This window comes from Scyliorhinus canicula, chromosome 15 (genome assembly GCF_902713615.1).
Source record: "Scyliorhinus canicula chromosome 15, sScyCan1.1, whole genome shotgun sequence".
Taxonomy (NCBI): domain Eukaryota; kingdom Metazoa; phylum Chordata; class Chondrichthyes; order Carcharhiniformes; family Scyliorhinidae; genus Scyliorhinus; species Scyliorhinus canicula.
The window spans coordinates 7,019,397-7,036,711 of NC_052160.1; the positions used below are offsets into that span (position 1 = coordinate 7,019,397).

At 43.6% G+C, this 17,315-nt stretch overlaps 1 protein-coding gene across 1 annotated transcript in view; it reads left to right on the plus strand.

Moving 5' to 3' along the window:
* ercc4 (excision repair cross-complementation group 4) overlaps positions 1 to 17,315 on the plus strand; it is a 49,653-nt gene that overhangs the window by 19,036 nt on the left and 13,302 nt on the right. Inside the window, exon 5 of the mRNA XM_038819346.1 lies at positions 4,453 to 4,633. Within this exon, the coding sequence (XP_038675274.1) occupies positions 4,453 to 4,633 (181 nt within the window). The remainder of the gene's footprint in view (positions 1 to 4,452; positions 4,634 to 17,315) is intronic.

The following is a 17,315-nucleotide window of genomic DNA, read 5'->3' on the forward strand; positions in this document are numbered from 1 at the left end:
TCGTCCTACTTTCCCGATATTCCTCCAAAGCTTCATCAGTTTTGAGTTGCCTCGATCCTATGTATGCTTCCTTTTTCATCTTAGCTAGTCTCACAATTTCACCCGTCATCCATGGTTCCCTAATCTTGCCATTTCTATCTTTCATTTTCACAGGAACATGTCTGTCCTGCACTCTAATCAACCTTTCCTTAAAAGACTCCCACATTTCAAATGTGGATTTACCCTTAAACAGCTGCTCTCAATCCACATTCCCTAGCTCCTGCCGAATTTTGTTCTACTCTGTCTTTCCCCAATTTAGCACTCTTCCTTTCGGACCACTCTTGTCCTTGTCCATGAGTATTCTAAAACTTACGGAATTGTGATCGCTATTCCCAAAGTAATCACCGACTGAGACATCAACCACCTGGCCGGCATCATTCCCCAATACCAGGTCTAGTATGGCCCCTTCCCGAGTTGGACTATTTACATACTGCTCTAAAAAAACTCTCCAGGATGCTCCTTACAAACTCTGCTCCATCTACGCCTCCAACACTACACGAATCCCATTCGATGTTGGGGAAGGTAAAATCTCCCATCACAACCACCCTATTGCTCCTACATTTTTCTATAATCTGTCTGCATATTTGTACCTCTACTTCATGCTCGCTTTTGGGAGGCCTGTAGTAAAGTCCCAACAATGTTACTGCACCCTTCCTATTTTTCAGCTCCACCCATATTGCCTCAGTGCTCGAATCTTCCATCGTGCCCTCCTTAATCACAGCTGTGATATCATCTCTGACAAGCAATGCAACTCCTCCACCCCTTCTACCTCCCTCTCTATCCCTCCTGAAGCATCTATACCCTGGGATATTCAGTTGCCAGTCTTGCCCTTCCCTCAACCAAGTCTCAGTAATACCAATAACATCATATTCCCAGGTACTGATCCAAGCACTAAGTTCATCTGCCTTACCTGCTGCACTTCTCGCATTAAAACAAATGCACCTCAGACCACCTGTCCCTTGCATTCATCATCTCTTCCCTGTCTACTCTTCCCCTTAGTCACGTTGAGTTTATTGTCTCGTACCTTACTGGCTTTAGTTGCTGCTTCTTTACTGACCTCTAACTTCCTAATATGGTTCCCATATCCCTGCCACATTAGTTTAAAACCTCCCCAACAGTGTTAGCAAAAGCACCCCCTAGGACATTGGTTCCAGTCCTGCCCAGGTGTAGACCATCCGGTTTGTAATGGTCCCACCGCCCCCAGAACCGGTTCCAATGTCCCAAAAATCTGAACCCCTCCCTCCTGCACCATTTCTCAAGCCATGTATTCATTCTGACTATTCTTGAATTTCTACTCTCACTGTCCCGTGGCACTGGTAGCAATCCTGAGATTACTACCTTGAGGTCCTACTTTTTAACTTATCTCCTAACTCCCTAAATTCTGATTGTAGGACCTCATCCCTTTTTTTACCTTTATCGTTGGTGCCTATATGCACCACGACAACTGGCTGTTCACCCTCCCCCTTCAGTATGTCCTGCAGCCGATCGGAGATATCCCTGACCCGAGCAACCAGGAGGCAACATACCATTTGGGAGTCTCGTTTTCGACCACAGAAACGCCTGTCTACTCCCCTTACAATTGAATCCCCTATGACTATTGCCCTGTCAGTCTTTTTCCCGCCCTTCTGTGCAGCAGAGCCAGCCACGGCGCCATGAGCCTGGCTACTACTGCCTTCCCCTGGTGAGTCATCTCCCCCAACAGTATCCAAAGCGGTATACCTGTTTAGGAGGGAGATGACCGCAGGGGACACCTGCACTGCCTTCCTGCTCTTTCTCTGCCTTTTGGTCACCCATTCCCTGTCTCCGTCACCAATTCTAATCTGTGGTGTGACCAACTCACTAAACGTGCTATCCACGACATCCTCAGCATCGCGGATACTCCAAAGTGAGTGCATCCGCAGCTCCAGAGCCGTCGTGCGGTCTAACAAGAGCTGCAGCTGGACCTTATATAGGACCTTATTTTACCTTGCTCATCACCTAACACTTTGAATTCTGGATCTGACCATACAAGATTGTTCAGAAGTTTGTGGCGATTTGCATGGTATGCAATGCAGCCTCTGATTCGGAATGACGACTTCTTCCATTTAGGGAATATATGAGAATAGATTTTCTTAATTTGCCCATCCTGGGAATTCATGGAACTTTCCCATCCATAAAACTAATTAGCAGATGATGACCAAAGTGCCAAAACTCTCACTCCTGTATGTGAAGGTGTGTGCTGAGAGTATGAATTTGCAACATTTGCAGTCCTTGATACTTTCTCTGGAACACCTTCACCAGCCTTTCGATTAGTAAACAACACAACTCTTATGAGCCGCAGGATATTTCTACTGCTCAATCCTTAGCCAGATCATAGCATGACGTGGGGATTATAACAAATAAACCTCTTGTTATGTGAAACAGATTCCATAATTTTACGCTTACCTCTTATAGGCAGTTCTCAAATTTTCTAAAAGGCTGAGTGATCAGCACTCTAGCGAGACAAAGCCAAATATAAATTAACAAACTAGTTTAATTTACAGTTGTTAAGGAAATGAACAGAAGATTGTTAGTAAATCCACGTCGCTGCTCTTTGATTCAACCCTTCACATTGAACAGAATCACAGTTCATTATGCCCAGTGGCAATCTAAATGGGCACTAATTTACCTGATCCTGACTGACTCTCAACTTAAAATGAGAGCATTTTCTCTCTACGTATGGCTATTTTCTGGAATCTTACCGAACTTACTATAGACCATGTGTTTCTAGCTTTTGTTCCCTAGCAAGAACTGAAAGCCAGTAGCTTGAACTCTGGTGCTGTCCCTTCCCAGTGATTAACCAGGGGAGGAGCCAAAAAAAGTCCTTCATTGTTTACAGCCAAAGGATGTGCTATAAGCAGCATTCTACAAACTGTATCGGCTGACTAGCATACATATACTATCTTTCCGTTCAGGAGATTTAATCCCTTGAAAGACCTGTGATTATATAACGTTTATCATGGCCAAGACACCTCAAAGTGCTTTACAGAAATGAAATACATTTTGAAGTGTAGCCAATGATGTAAAGTCGGAAATAGGACAGCCAATTTGCACACTGCAATCTCCACAAACAGCCTTGTGATAATGATCAGGTAACCTGCTTTTTGTGATGTTGATGAAAATGAAATGAAATGAAAATCGCTTATTGTCACGAGTAGGCTTCAATGAAGTTACTGTGAAAAGCCCCTAGTCGCCACATTCCGGCGCCTGTCCGGGGAGGCTGGTACGGGAATATTGAGGGATAAAGATTGGCATCAGGGGTAACTCCCATGCTCCTGGTCAAAATAATGCCAATTTTACAACCATCAGAGCAGGAAATGGGACCTTCGATTAATAACCCATCCAAAAGACAGCACCTCTGACAGTGCAGCACACCCACTGGAGCGGAGCGTTGATTTTTGTGCTCAAGTAAGCCCAGAACCCAGTGACTCTGCTACTACCAACTGAGCCACGGCTAACACACAAAATAACATTGAACTTAAAAGTAATCTTTTAATATAATTTTTTTTTTTTAAATTTAGACTCCCAATTCCTTTTTTTTCAATTAAGAGGCAATTTAGCGTGGCCAATCCACCTGCCCTGCACATCTTTGGGTTGTGGGGTGAGACCCACGCAGACATGGGGAGAATGTGCAAACTCCACACGGACAGTGACCCAGAGCCGTGATTGAACCTGGGTCCTCGGCACCGTGATGCAGCAGTGCTAACCACCACGCCACCCTATATTTTAATATAAATATTTTAAGATTATTCCATTGCAAAATATTCAGAAATCCCAAGTGATGCTTCAGTAGTATATGATCTATGTTGTACTTAAGGATATAGCACAGCAGAAACAACTAGATTTTATGATGTGACCACCTTATTTGCTTCCAGGTCAATAATGTGCATCAATATTGGCTTGGAAAAACTGAAATATTGTATTAAAATGAATTTGGAGTGTGGTGTAGAATAAACACCCGTTAATCCACAGCAAAGCTGTCTGTAAAGAGATTTTGTTTTGGGTGGAGCTTATCAGAATGTGGGTCCACTAATTCCTACTTTAAATTTAAGAAAACAGTTGTTTGGAAATAGCTCTTTACTTTTGAGTTTCCTTCCATTCACGAGCTGTGTGATAACGTAGGTAATCTGAAGTCAGTTATCAAGTCACATAATCGATTGAATGTACCGTGTTGGTTGTCAATGAAGCAGGAATTTGCCCAGAGTTGGAAAGATCTAGCACATAGACCCTAACACTACCCCAGTCTGTGTCAACGGGCAAAATGCAGAGTAGGTCATATCCTGGAAGGCTCTGAGACCTAGGATAGTTTCTCCATCTCCGCTTCCATAGCCCCTCTGTTGCCTCCCTGACGAAAGCTTTTACTTTGTCGATGACGGCTATTTTCTTATTTTACAGGCAATGTGTTACTATTTAGACCCAGTCTGGCACCAACTTGGTGCAAAAACCAAGTCTCTGGTACAGGATTTGAAGATTCTTCGCACCCTGTTACAGTATCTGACCCAGTATGACTGTGTTACTTTCCTCAATCTACTCGAGTCTCTTCGAGCCACTGAGAAAGCTTTTGGACAGAATTCAGGTAATTGTAAAATTAAGACTGAAAACTCTGCTAAGTATCTAGAAAATATATCACGGGCAACCGCATAATTGACTGTCTGCACACCTCAACAAATAGCTGGCACTCTGGCCATTTCTGTTTGCTGCTGATTTTGGGGAAATGTCCAGTTTACAAAGCCCACACATGGTGAATCCTACCCTGCACGTAAAAAACTCAGGCAGACTGGCAGGATCTGTGGAGAGAGAAAATAGTCAACGTTTTGAGTCTGTATGACTCATCTTCAGAACTAGAGGGCGAGATGTGTTGGATTATATGCTGTATAAGAAGGGTTGGAGCAGCTGGAACAGAGTAGATGGTCTGTGATTGGTGGGAGCCGGGAGAGATTGCAACAAAGCTGTGCAGGTTGCGAGACACAGGAAGCGTTACTGGCAGGAGGTGCTGGTAGTGGCATAAAAGGTAAGATATCAGAGTGTGTCAATGACAGAATAAAAGTCAGTGCTCAAGGAAAGCAAAACCGCTCCCTCTGTGACACCCTGGTCCACTCCTCTATCACCCCCAACTCTTCACCCCCTTCCCATGGCACCTTCCCTTTACCTCCTCCATCCTCACCATCCAAGGCCCCAAACACTCCCCTCGGGTGAAGCAACATTTCACTTGTACCTCCTTCAATCTGGTCTACAATATTCGCTGCTCCCAATGCAGTCACCTCTACATCGGAGAGACTAAACACAGACTGGGTGACTGCTTTGCGGAACACCTTTGCTCAGTCCTCCAGCATGATCCCAACCTTCTTATCGCTTGTCATTGTAACTCAGCCCCTTGCTCTCATTCCCACATGTCCATCCTTGGCCTGCTGCAATGCTCCAGCGAAGCCCAATGTAAACTGGAGGAGCAGCACCTCACCCTGGGGACTGAACATTAAGTTCAACAACTATAGACCTTTCCCCACCATATTGACCCCTTTATTAAATATCCAAAACATTTTTTACCCCAATTTAGAACTCCCCTCCCCCACTTGGCCATCTCTCATTTGTTCTTAGGTTTTGCTTTCCCGGAGCACTTGTGAATGTGAATCTAATTCACTTGTTTCTCAGTCCGGAAGAAACAATCTCGAACACGTCCGTACTTCAGAATATTCTTTATTACGATCGGGGCCGCTCTCTAGGTATTCCAAAGAACCACCTCTCTGAGAGTGCCAAAGTCTTGCTCAAAGCACGTTTCCTTTATATGTTTTTTTAAGGGGTTGTCTCTTACTTTCACTTGAGCTGGCCCCAATACAGATTACAGCTTGTTTTTATCAAATGTCCAGTACATGACATGATTAATTTGTTATTGTCATATATTTTCAATACATAATCTTACAGACATTGAGATAGACATTTTGCGGTTATCTAGTGGCACAAAAGCGTATAGCAATTTTAGCAAAACACCAGGTGTCCAGCCATGATTTATAAATGGCTCTTACATTGGTTATCACAATAATTCCAATACATGATTTTACAAACCTTGAAGTTATCTATTGGCATATGATAATGTAGCAGCTCTAGCCTAACTAGTAGCTTAATTGGTAAATGGTAGTTATAATTGCAAGCGGCCTCCATCTTTCATATCTCATCATCCGGCCATTCGCCTTGTTTCTCAAGGTTGTGTGGCTTATAGTTGCACTCCCTTACCTTGAACATCCTACAATGGCTTCAATAACATATTCTTACATATTCGTTTAATTTGTGATGTCCCACCTGGTTCTTTCTGTTTCTGGCTATTAACCCTTGCTTCACATCCTCACTTCCCTGTTTCACATTCTCACTCCCCCCTTTGATCATTCCATGATCACACAGCCCTCAGAAACTTATCCTTGAGAGTCTGAAGAATGCCTCCGGGAACTCTAGCTCTACATCCTCATACACATTCTCGGCACGTGCTAAGTCCTGCGGGTCTAATGGGGAAAGCCGCTGCATCATCTGTGGCATCACAGAAGCACCTAAACGATTACAAAAGCATTTAACACAGGTTATAATAATACACAGCAAAATGCAAAAAGCGATAAAGATAATAAATCCATGAAACAGATAGGTGGTCCAGGAGCTAGACCACAGCCATCCCCAGTCGTCTGAGGAGGACTGGCGGAGTCTCTCTACCCCATCCCGAATGTGGTCCACTAGGTGAGTAATGTTCTCCGAGCTATCAGGGATATAAGTACAGCACTCAGAACCCACCACAGCACATGTACCTCCCTTGCTGGCGAGGAGGTAGTCTAAAGCCATGCGGTTCTGTAAGGCAACCGTCCGAACAGCTACTAACTCTGCGCTGAGCTCACTGAGTCCTTCTGCAGTATCATTGGCCACCTGCTCCAATATATCCCGGAGCTGGGTGACTTTTTGGAGAGATCTAATACTGCCGAACTGCGGCCAAAGGACAGTAGCTATTGCCTCCCAAGGCACAATGGCCCTAGTGGATCGGGCATGGGGATGGTCGGATAGGTCTGTATAATGGGTAATACCAGGGACTACAAAGCCCATATAGCAAGAACCCGACCAATTTTCAGGCAACCAGGGATATGCTTTCTGTCCGCATACAAAATAGGTATCATTGTACGAGCTCAAGTTCCCCTTGGCATCCGTCAGCATGATTCGAGTCAGTTCCCCCCTCCAGGGGCCGCCACTAGTCTGGTTCTTCACTGCTGACCAATTAAAGGTGAACAAGCCCTTTTGTGTAAGATTAGTTATGGGTGGTGGCCAAATCAGGGTCTGGTTACATTGGCTAGTACCTACTGGGTAGGTCCCATTGGCATGATCCTTTTTAAAACATATACTGCCTTTTGGAAATTTAGCATACTTGGGGAGGATCAGGTAGGGCGGCTGACGGGTTGCATTAAATTTTGGCCACCACCCTTGAAACCTGTTCATATTGAACCCAGCCGACTGCCAATCTATCATATCTTGTGTATCATCATCAGAATCGGTATGATTACGTCGCAAAGCCCATTCTGCAACTTCCTCGATCAAATAGGAAAGAGGGACCAAGGGAATACCCCCATGGGCATGGCTGGGAATATGCGTACATACCCAACAAGAGGAGATATTCAATTTCTTTGCATAAGTATAAGACATAAACAGGAATTAATTTGCAGTCACGTGGTGTGTTGCCCGCTTCCTCCTGGTAGGCGGGTATGGATAGTCTTAGTATGGATAGTCTTATCTGCAGGAACTCGTGGCCTGCTTTTCCTTGTACATCGGTAATCCCTTTTCCTCGTACACCGGTAATCCCACCGGCAAGCGTAGCGATCGCAGGTCAGGGATCCGTGGGTAGTCAGCAACCGAGGCTTCTGCTCGTCTTGATGAATAATGGTGGTACAGGTATCCACCGGAGTTGCCATCCATAAGATCTCATCTGTGGTGCTGTTTTCTACTGTGGTCGTCGTCTGCAAGGTCTCATTTGTAGTTTTGTTGACATAGCTAGAGGTGTCCTTACGATGATGACGCAGAGATGTATCCTTCCGATAAAGGCGCAGCATCCTTGAGCTGGGTCTACATCGCCGGTCTCGAGCGGTCGCACGCAGTAGTGTGCTGGCAAGGATCACGAAGACAAAAGGCAGTCTCATCCTGTAATCGAACGATCAGCCACATATACCTAGAACTTGAAATGAGAGTTAGTGATCACGCAAATTTTATAAGTTTACAATGGTGCATGTGAATCCATGCATTACGTCCTTCAATTTTGACTGCTGTGGGGGTAGTTAGGAGAACTTGAAATGGTCCCTCCCAACGTGGTTCCAACCCCTTCCGTGTCCAATTGCGGATCATCACATGGTCTCCCGGTTGTACAATATCGGGGCTAACTAAAGGTGGCACTTCCTCTTGCGTGGCACGTACTCGCAAGTGGAGACTCTTTAATACTTTAGTCAAGGCTATTATATAATTAGCCATTTCTGTAGTCATGTGGTGGAACTGAATGTCTCGGGATGTATGACAGTCCCAGGGGGTGCGAAGGGGTCTTCCGTACAAGATTTCAGCGGGGCTCAATCGAGTTTTTCCCGCAGGGGTGGTTCTGATCTGGAAAAGTGCAACAGGTAAAAGTTTGAGCCAGGTGGCTCCAGTCTCTGCTTGCAGCTTAGCAAGTTTGGTTTTCAAAGTCTGGTTAGCTCTTTCCACGATCCCAGCTGCCTGGGGTCTGTAGGTGCAGTGTAACTGCTGTTTAATTCCTAGTTGAGTGCAGAATTCTTTATTGATCTGTCCCACAAAGTGAGGTCCATTATCAGAGCTTAAACAATATGGAAGTCCAAATCTTGGTACAATTTCACGCATAAGAACTTTTACTACAGTTGAAGCCTTATTATCTACAGTAGGATAGGCCTCTATCCATTTACTAAACACATCAACAATCACTAATACATGCTTATAACACTGACATCTTTCCAACTCAATGTAGTCCAGTTGCAGGGTCTCAAAGGGACCCTCGGGCAATGGTGTTTTTCCCTGCTCACAGGGGACAGCCTTCCCAGGGTTATACTGCTGACATATCAAGCAGCGACTGCTAATTCGTTGGGCTATCTCCTGCAGTCTGGGATGCCACCAGGTTTTTAACAATATATCACCTGTAGCGCGAGCACCACAGTGAGTTGCAAAGTGTACACATTCGGCCACCCAGGCTGCCAAAGCATCGGGCATACATGTCTGCCCTGCTGGGGTGACCCACAGCTTACTTTCTTTATCATATGTACATCCCAATTCTTCCCATAACTTTATATCGCTAGCAGGAGCGTCCTCCTGTAGCTGGATTACGTCAGTAATGGTCGGCATAGGCTTTTTTAGAGGGAGACTTGTCTTTTGAGCTTTTAGTCTGGCTCATCATTGTAGGTGCTACCATGGCCTTTGACTTTGAGGCTTCTTTTGCTTGGTGGTCGGCCTGCCTATTTCCTTCATCTACTGGAGTTTTTCCTTTCGTATGGTCAGTACACTTTATCACTGCTACCTTTTCTGGGAGCATAAGAGCTTGGAGTAACTGGTGTTACTAGCTGTTGATGGGGAATTGGGGTGCCAGCGGATGTTAAGAATCCTCTGTTCTTCCATAATTGTCCGAAATCATGACTCCAAAAGCATATCTGGAGTCTGTATAAATATTTACTTTTTGCCTGCTCCTAGTGCGCATGCGCGTATTAGTGCGAACAATTCTGCTTGCTGTGCTGAAAACGGAGTCTCAAATGCTGCTGATTCTACTGTCTCCCCACCCTGGTTGATTATAGCATATCCTGATAACCGCTCCCCCCTTTCACCGATGGAAGCACTTCCATCTGTGAACATGGTTAGGTCTGGGTCGTTAAGAGGGTGAAAATTCAAAACTTAAGATTTGTAAGTCCCAATTAAAATGCATCTTCAGCTGTGTGGACTGTTCATTACTTTATCAGAATTTAAAAGGCCAGAGTTCACAGGCAAACCCGCATGGGAGTGTCAAGACATCTTCTGGATTACACACAAAAGCTTGTTGAAAGGGTTAATTGTCTTGCAGAGACAAAAAGGGGGGTATAGTGGGTGGATAAATTGGAATGATGCCATTCGCATCTCTAAACTTGTTTTTAATTTTTCACTCAAATGGCTGGGAGTAAAAGTTGGAGTGCTGCCAAATTCCCGTTATCAAGTTTTTCAAGGAACACAATATGTTATTGAAACTCATGGACATATTTCATTTACCCATCTGTTGTTTATAAGTCATTCTGCAATCTCATAATTAAAACATCTGCGTTGTGAGACAGTTTCGTTTCACCCTACTGAAGACTATCTGTGTCAGGGAAGTTCCAACCCTGAACCAATGAAACACGGCTTGATCACACCTGTCACATGCACCTCAACCATCCCAACCTCCGCTGAACACCACAAAACCAATACTTTCCTATTCCTACACACGTGATCTCGCACCCTGACCAAAATTCTCTGTGTATCAAAATTACCCTTCAGTGACAATGCGCAGACAACCCGAAGCTTTCAAATAATCACAGCTCGTAAAAAGTCAAGGTCTGAAGTCAAAGTCTGAATACAAAGACAGTGAATAGTTCAGAACAATGTTTAAATGCCTAAAACTCTCTCTCTCTCTCTCTCTCTCTCTGGAACTCTTGTCGCTCTTTCTCTTTATCTAACTACCCCTGCCCTTCTCTGTCTCTCCCTGACTCGCTCTCTTTCGCCCTCTCAACTTTCGCTGTCTCTATCAGTCTCTCTCTCTCTACGTAACTCTCTCTACGTAACTCTGTCTGTCTCTCTTTGTCTAAAATGGAACAAAATTAAAATACAGAACAACATTTTTCATTCTCCTTCGAAAACTTTATCTGTGTCATTCCATTTAAGTCAATTTCCACTGATTAATTTTAGAGGCATTAGCTTTTCTTAGAGATGTATATTTCTTTGTGCAGATGACCTGCTTGCTGAAATGGTTAAATTTTTGTACAGAATCAAAAGTGTTGGAGAACTTGGCATGGTGCCATCTCCGTCTACTATGTGACCTTAGACATTACCCATCCTTTCTTTCAATTTTCAATGCTCGTTATTTAACCGGTTTTTGGAAAGAGACATTACTGGATGTTTATTTTTCTTTTATTTCAAATGAGTTGAATTACTGCTGAATTTATCTGGACGGCTTGAAATGATCTGAAGTTAGTCTCGACATGTATCCATTCTTAAGTTTCCAACCGTAACCTTGCACTGATCTTCCTCCCCATTTTTTCGTTCTGGGAGTGGAGGGGTTAGTCATTCTCAGATATTCCTGAACAAAACTAATTGAGTGTTTTAGCCCCTTTCTGATCTTTTGGACTTCACTTAATTTGATTTTTTTTTTTCTCCTTGAGACATTCCGGGACAGTTGTTAGCCGTAATTGTTGGCAGTTTTGTGAGGTCTTTACACTATCTTTACCCACTTGATTGCTTTGTTTAAAGGAGTTAGAGCTCAATTCCTTTTAACCAGCCTGTCTTCCAAATGGTGTGAAGGTTGAATTTATCATTTGTGCTTCTAACTTTATTTGTCTTATCTTTACTTCTGTGTATCTCACCATTTTTCTCTGTTCCACAGAAATCACACCCATCTTTGATCATTGTTTTTTTAACCAGAGTATTTTGCTCTTCAAAAACCAAAAAAAAAAATTTTTTAAACTGACTTTTTTACTCATTTGGCCTTGATACTAGATTTATTGGATGTTACCTCACCGTCTGTCCGCCTTGCCAAGTGATTCTAATTTTAGGCGGTCAAAGGTTTGACTACTCGCCTTGTCCACTGGCTCGAGCGGCGTCCAGCTCAGCAAATCCTTCCAAACTTACACTAAATGTTAGGGGTGAAAATATTCACACAAAGGCCTGAATATGAGTAACAAAGCAGTTCACTATGTCAGAATTCTGGGAGATAAGATTTGGGAACTCCGCAGTCCCGGACAGCACCTTATCTCACTTAAGCTTAAACTCACATGGATTAATAAACAGATTCAAGGCGGATAGCCTAATGACTTGGTTCTTTTTCCATATGTGCCTTCCTTTTTTTAAGACATTGGCTGTTTGAACTATTCATTTTTCTGTCAATTTTATACCCAATTTTAATGCATTAGTTTTCCCCCAGTGGCCATTTTTCTTCTTAATTTTTATGCAATTCTCCTGACAATTGTCTCAGTTGCTTGGAATATTCCGGATATTGTTTACACAAGGTTTGAAATGCGCTTCCACTATCAGAGGTTGTATCTAACGTATTACCCATCTCTACACTATTGGCAGTTAATGATCCTTGCGATTATTGTTAATTTGGTGAAATGGTCCTGGACCACTTTATTCAATCTTGAATTTAAACGGAGTTATCCTGCTCCGTTGCCCAATTCAGGCAGGCTCATCCGTGCCTGCAAGCCTATCTAACTACAAGGTTATAACGTCCTTGTTATAGTTTTAACTTAGGGTTGATCACGCACCCTCTAAAGCCTCTTATCGCGGGGGCACTTTTAAACAAAAGCAAGGATCATGATAATGCCGAAACCTCTGTTGTGGCTATTAACTACCAGGGCTACCACCCTTCCTTACGACACTAGTCCCTGACTGTGTCCATGGCTATAACTGTAGGGGCCAACTCCCTCCCTTAAACGGGTTCGCCGGACTGACCTGGATTTCGTAGGAGCGTCCCTGAGCACTGGCAGCGGGGCTCAATCGCGGACGGTACAGCGGAGGGGAATACCAAAGTGGCAAAAATTTTACTCACAGTGGTGGCCCAATTCCTCCTTCGCTCCCGAACTCGACCAGTCGCTTACGCCGTCAGCCTCAGCGGAGACTCTTTGAAATCCCACTTCTGACACCAAATGTGAATGTGAATCTAATTCACTTGTTTCTCAGTCCGGAAGAAACAATCTCGAACACGTCCGTACTTCAGAATATTCTTTATTACGATCGGGGCCGCTCTCTAGGTATTCCAAAGAACCACCTCTCTGAGAGTGCCAAAGTCTTGCTCAAAGCACGTTTCCTTTATATGTTTTTTTAAGGGGTTGTCTCTTACTTTCACTTGAGCTGGCCCCAATACAGATTACAGCTTGTTTTTATCAAATGTCCAGTACATGACATGATTAATTTGTTATTGTCATATATTTTCAATACATAATCTTACAGACATTGAGATAGACATTTTGCGGTTATCTAGTGGCACAAAAGCGTATAGCAATTTTAGCAAAACACCAGGTGTCCAGCCATGATTTATAAATGGCTCTTACATTGGTTATCACAATAATTCCAATACATGATTTTACAAACCTTGAAGTTATCTATTGGCATATGATAATGTAGCAGCTCTAGCCTAACTAGTAGCTTAATTGGTAAATGGTAGTTATAATTGCAAGCGGCCTCCATCTTTCATATCTCATCATCCGGCCATTCGCCTTGTTTCTCAAGGTTGTGTGGCTTATAGTTGCACTCCCTTACCTTGAACATCCTACAATGGCTTCAATAACATATTCTTACATATTCGTTTAATTTGTGATGTCCCACCTGGTTCTTTCTGTTTCTGGCTATTAACCCTTGCTTCACATCCTCACTTCCCTGTTTCACATTCTCACACTGACCTTTCTCCCATTAACACATTTTGATATCTTCCCTTTCTGCCACTACTAGCATCTTCTACTGTCATTAATATGTCCTCTGCCTCTTGACCTACACATCTCTCCTCGCTCCCACCAGTCACTGATCTTCTACTTTGGTCCACCCCTCTTTATGTAATCCAGCACATTTCTCCCTCTCTTTAGCTGTGAAGATGAGCCACACGGACTCAAAATTAACTCTATTCACTCTCCACAGTTGCTGCCAGATCTGCTGAGTTTTTCCAACATTTTCTATTTTTAATTTACTTTTATTGTACTGATTTAGCATTGCTTAGCTCTTGGTGTGTTAGAAGATAACAGTGCTAAGGAGCCAGGAGTAGGGTTACAATTACCAGAGTCTTCCAATTCCATTTTAGTTGCTTAAGAACAAATTAAATTGATTTCAAGTCTGTTTTTTATCTTTGAAAGATAAACAGGCGGCCAATGAATTAAGGCGGCATTCAAAGACAGTCAATCATGATAGAGGAAGGGAAAAATCAAAGAAAGACTTGAATTTATAAAGTCCCTTTCACAACCTCAGGATGTCCCAGAGTGCTTTACAGCCAATGAAGTACTTCTGAAGTTGTTGGGAAGATGCACCATGTTTATGTGTGGCATATAAAGAGCTGTACATTTAAATGAATTCATTAGGCACAGGCATTCTTCTTATAAGCAAGTCAGTACAAGCTTTCTGAGTGATAATCACGACATGAAGTGCATCTGTCTTTTACTGTGGTGGAGGGACATTTGCAAGACAGTGTGCCAACTAGCTTGATGTTCTATGTTGTTTCATGATAGGGTACCTTCTACAGCATAGGCCGGTATTGCTGGGATAAAACAAAGAACAATACAGCACAGGAACAGGCCCTTCAGCCCTGCAAGCCTTGTACTGGTCATGATATCACCCTTGGTCAAAACCCTGAAGAACAATACAAATGTTAGATACTAGCTGCTGCAAGATGGCAGCTGGGTCGTGCCATAAGAAATGTCCACATTTTTGTCAGCCCTCTGTGTTTATGCTTCTTGCTACATCGCAGCTTTCGGTATCACAGAATCATAAATTCTAGACCACCATTCCATCTCACTGCTGCTGCAGCTTTCTGAAGGAGTTATCCTTGTGGTTCCATTCCCTTCCTCCATGCCATGTAACCCTTTTTGTTTCATATTTTTAATCACTTTTGAAAGTTGTTGTAATTTCTGTTCCCACTACAGCCTCTGTAGGGTACTCCTCTTCCAAACAAACCTCTGTCACGTCCTGGCATCCATCTGTGAAAGATAAAGGGCATGCAACAAATGATCTATTTCACATTGGGTGTCTTCATCCGGCGGACTTTTGCCAACGGCTGAAGAGGCAGGTGCTACCACATATGCCACACATGAAATGGCCAAGTGTCATTGTGGATTGTTGTTTTCAGTGTTGGCACCAGTTGCCAAGCTGCTGGTTCACATGTTGCCAAGTAGTGACTCCCAGGTGTGATGATCTATGCTTAGGGCCTTCATGTCATGCTTGAAGCAGAGCTTTGGGCATCCTCCTGGCTCTGGCTATGTCACCAGACAGAAAGCCCTTGGATATGACACCATCTTCCACACTGCAGTTGTGTCCGAGCCAATGAAGACACTTCAGTTTGATGTGTGCCAACAAAGTTGGGAGTTCTGCCTTTGAGAGGACTGTCACATTTGTGATTTTGTCCAGCCAGATATACTCATAATGCACCACAAGCAGAAAAGATGGAAATGTTTGGACGACTTTTCCACGTGCATTTTGTGAGTCGCTGAAGGTGGTAGCAGCTTCCCTATGTGTTATCAATTTCTGCATTCAGGGATAGATTGCCGTAGTGGACCTGATATAAGAGAATTTGCTGACCAAGACAGCATTTGTTACTTAGTGTGATGAGGCGAAGATATGCAACATCTTGCCTCATGACCACGGTTGTCTTGATGGGTATAGTCCAGAACAACTTACAGCCGTGGGAGAGACTGTCCAAGAGTCTTTGCAGCTGAGTTTCTGTCTGGGTGAATAGTACAGCAGTAGCATCGTTGTACTGGAGTTCTCTGTCACAAGGTCATCTGACCTAGGATGTAAATAGATTCCTTCCATATCATCAGGGGAGGTAAAGGAGGTAATGGATAAGGAAGATGCCAAACTGAGTCAGAGCTAGGACACTGCCCTGCTTCATTCCATTTTTCCACTTTGAAACTGTCGGAAGCGGAGCCATTAAACTGTACGGTGCAGAGCATGTTGTCGGGCAACTTTGGTGGAGAGCCAATTTTCCTCCTAATCATGCAGAGTCCTGCTTTGCTGATGGTATTGAAAGTCTTAGTGAGATCTACAAAAGTGAGATAAAGAGGTATCCCTGCTCCCTACACTTCTCTTGTAGCTGGACTGTGAAGAAGATCGTATTTACAGGAGGTCTGTGGCACAAACACTATGTTGTCGAACTGTGTACACTTGACCTGAAAGTGGATAAAGTCTTTTAAGTATGACCCGAGCAAAGGCCTTCCCCGTGACTAAGGATCGAGCACCCCTGGAGTTGTCGCAGTCTCCTCTGTCACCTTTGTTTTTACATATTATGATGGGTTTTGCCTCGTGCATCTCCTGTGAAGTGCCATCCAGAGGAGAAGATCATAACGGTGTGGCAGTAGATGGGACCTCGTATCCTCGAGCAGTTTGGCTGGGATGCCAGCCTTGCCAGGTGCCTTTCTGTTTGCTGAGCCGTCCATGACCTTTTTGAGCTCGGCTGATGAGAGTTCCTTATTTCTCTCTCCAAAAGTCCCTCAAAACGAAGAGGGATGCTTGCCATGAAATACAGCCTGTGTAAGAACTTGTGACTGAAGTTTTTTAACATGGGGAGACTGCTGCGTTACAGCTGCACCGTGGTTTTACGGGTTGATACTCCCAACTGTAGCTGCATTCTATGACCATTAAGTCCTGAAGCGGGATACTTACCACTGCCTCATTTTGGTTCTTCATTAAACTCATCCCTGTCGGGAAGCTTCAGGCAAATAAAAAAAACTATTAGGATGCAAGTGTGGGGGAATTACGTATGTGGACCATTTCCCCAGACATGGCTCAAAATCTGAAAGCAGTTCTAGTTTCACAGTTGACTTCTGTTTCAGACCTTTTCGTCTTCGTGATGTCTGCAGTTAACTGGGATTCTCGTCCACTCTGAAATATAATCACCCAACTACCACGCCAACAGTGGAATCTTGATAGATTATGGAGATCGTATGCAAAACAGTAAACTGAAGTAAACAGTAAATTGGTTAATCAGGCCAAATCCTTTCGGATACACTTGGAGCGGGATATCGGTGTTTCAGTTAGTCCTGTTGGTGTGTCTGTCGCCCGAGAAGATCAATGGAACATTGTTGAGTTTGAGCCATTTGCCTGCCTTAAAGGTGTTCTTACATTCAAGTTGCTGTTTTACTCGATTGTTTGAATGGAGTTATTCCAACATTTTTGTTTCTGTAGGTGAGTCTTTGCCATATACTTGTCAAACAGTGCTTTCACCTGTTCTATTATCTAGCACCTTCGGGATCAGATGGGATATCCTTTTTGCTTCTTTACCATCCCAGCTTTATTACTTGCCCTCATACAATACCCCATGACTTTTGACAAAACTGCCT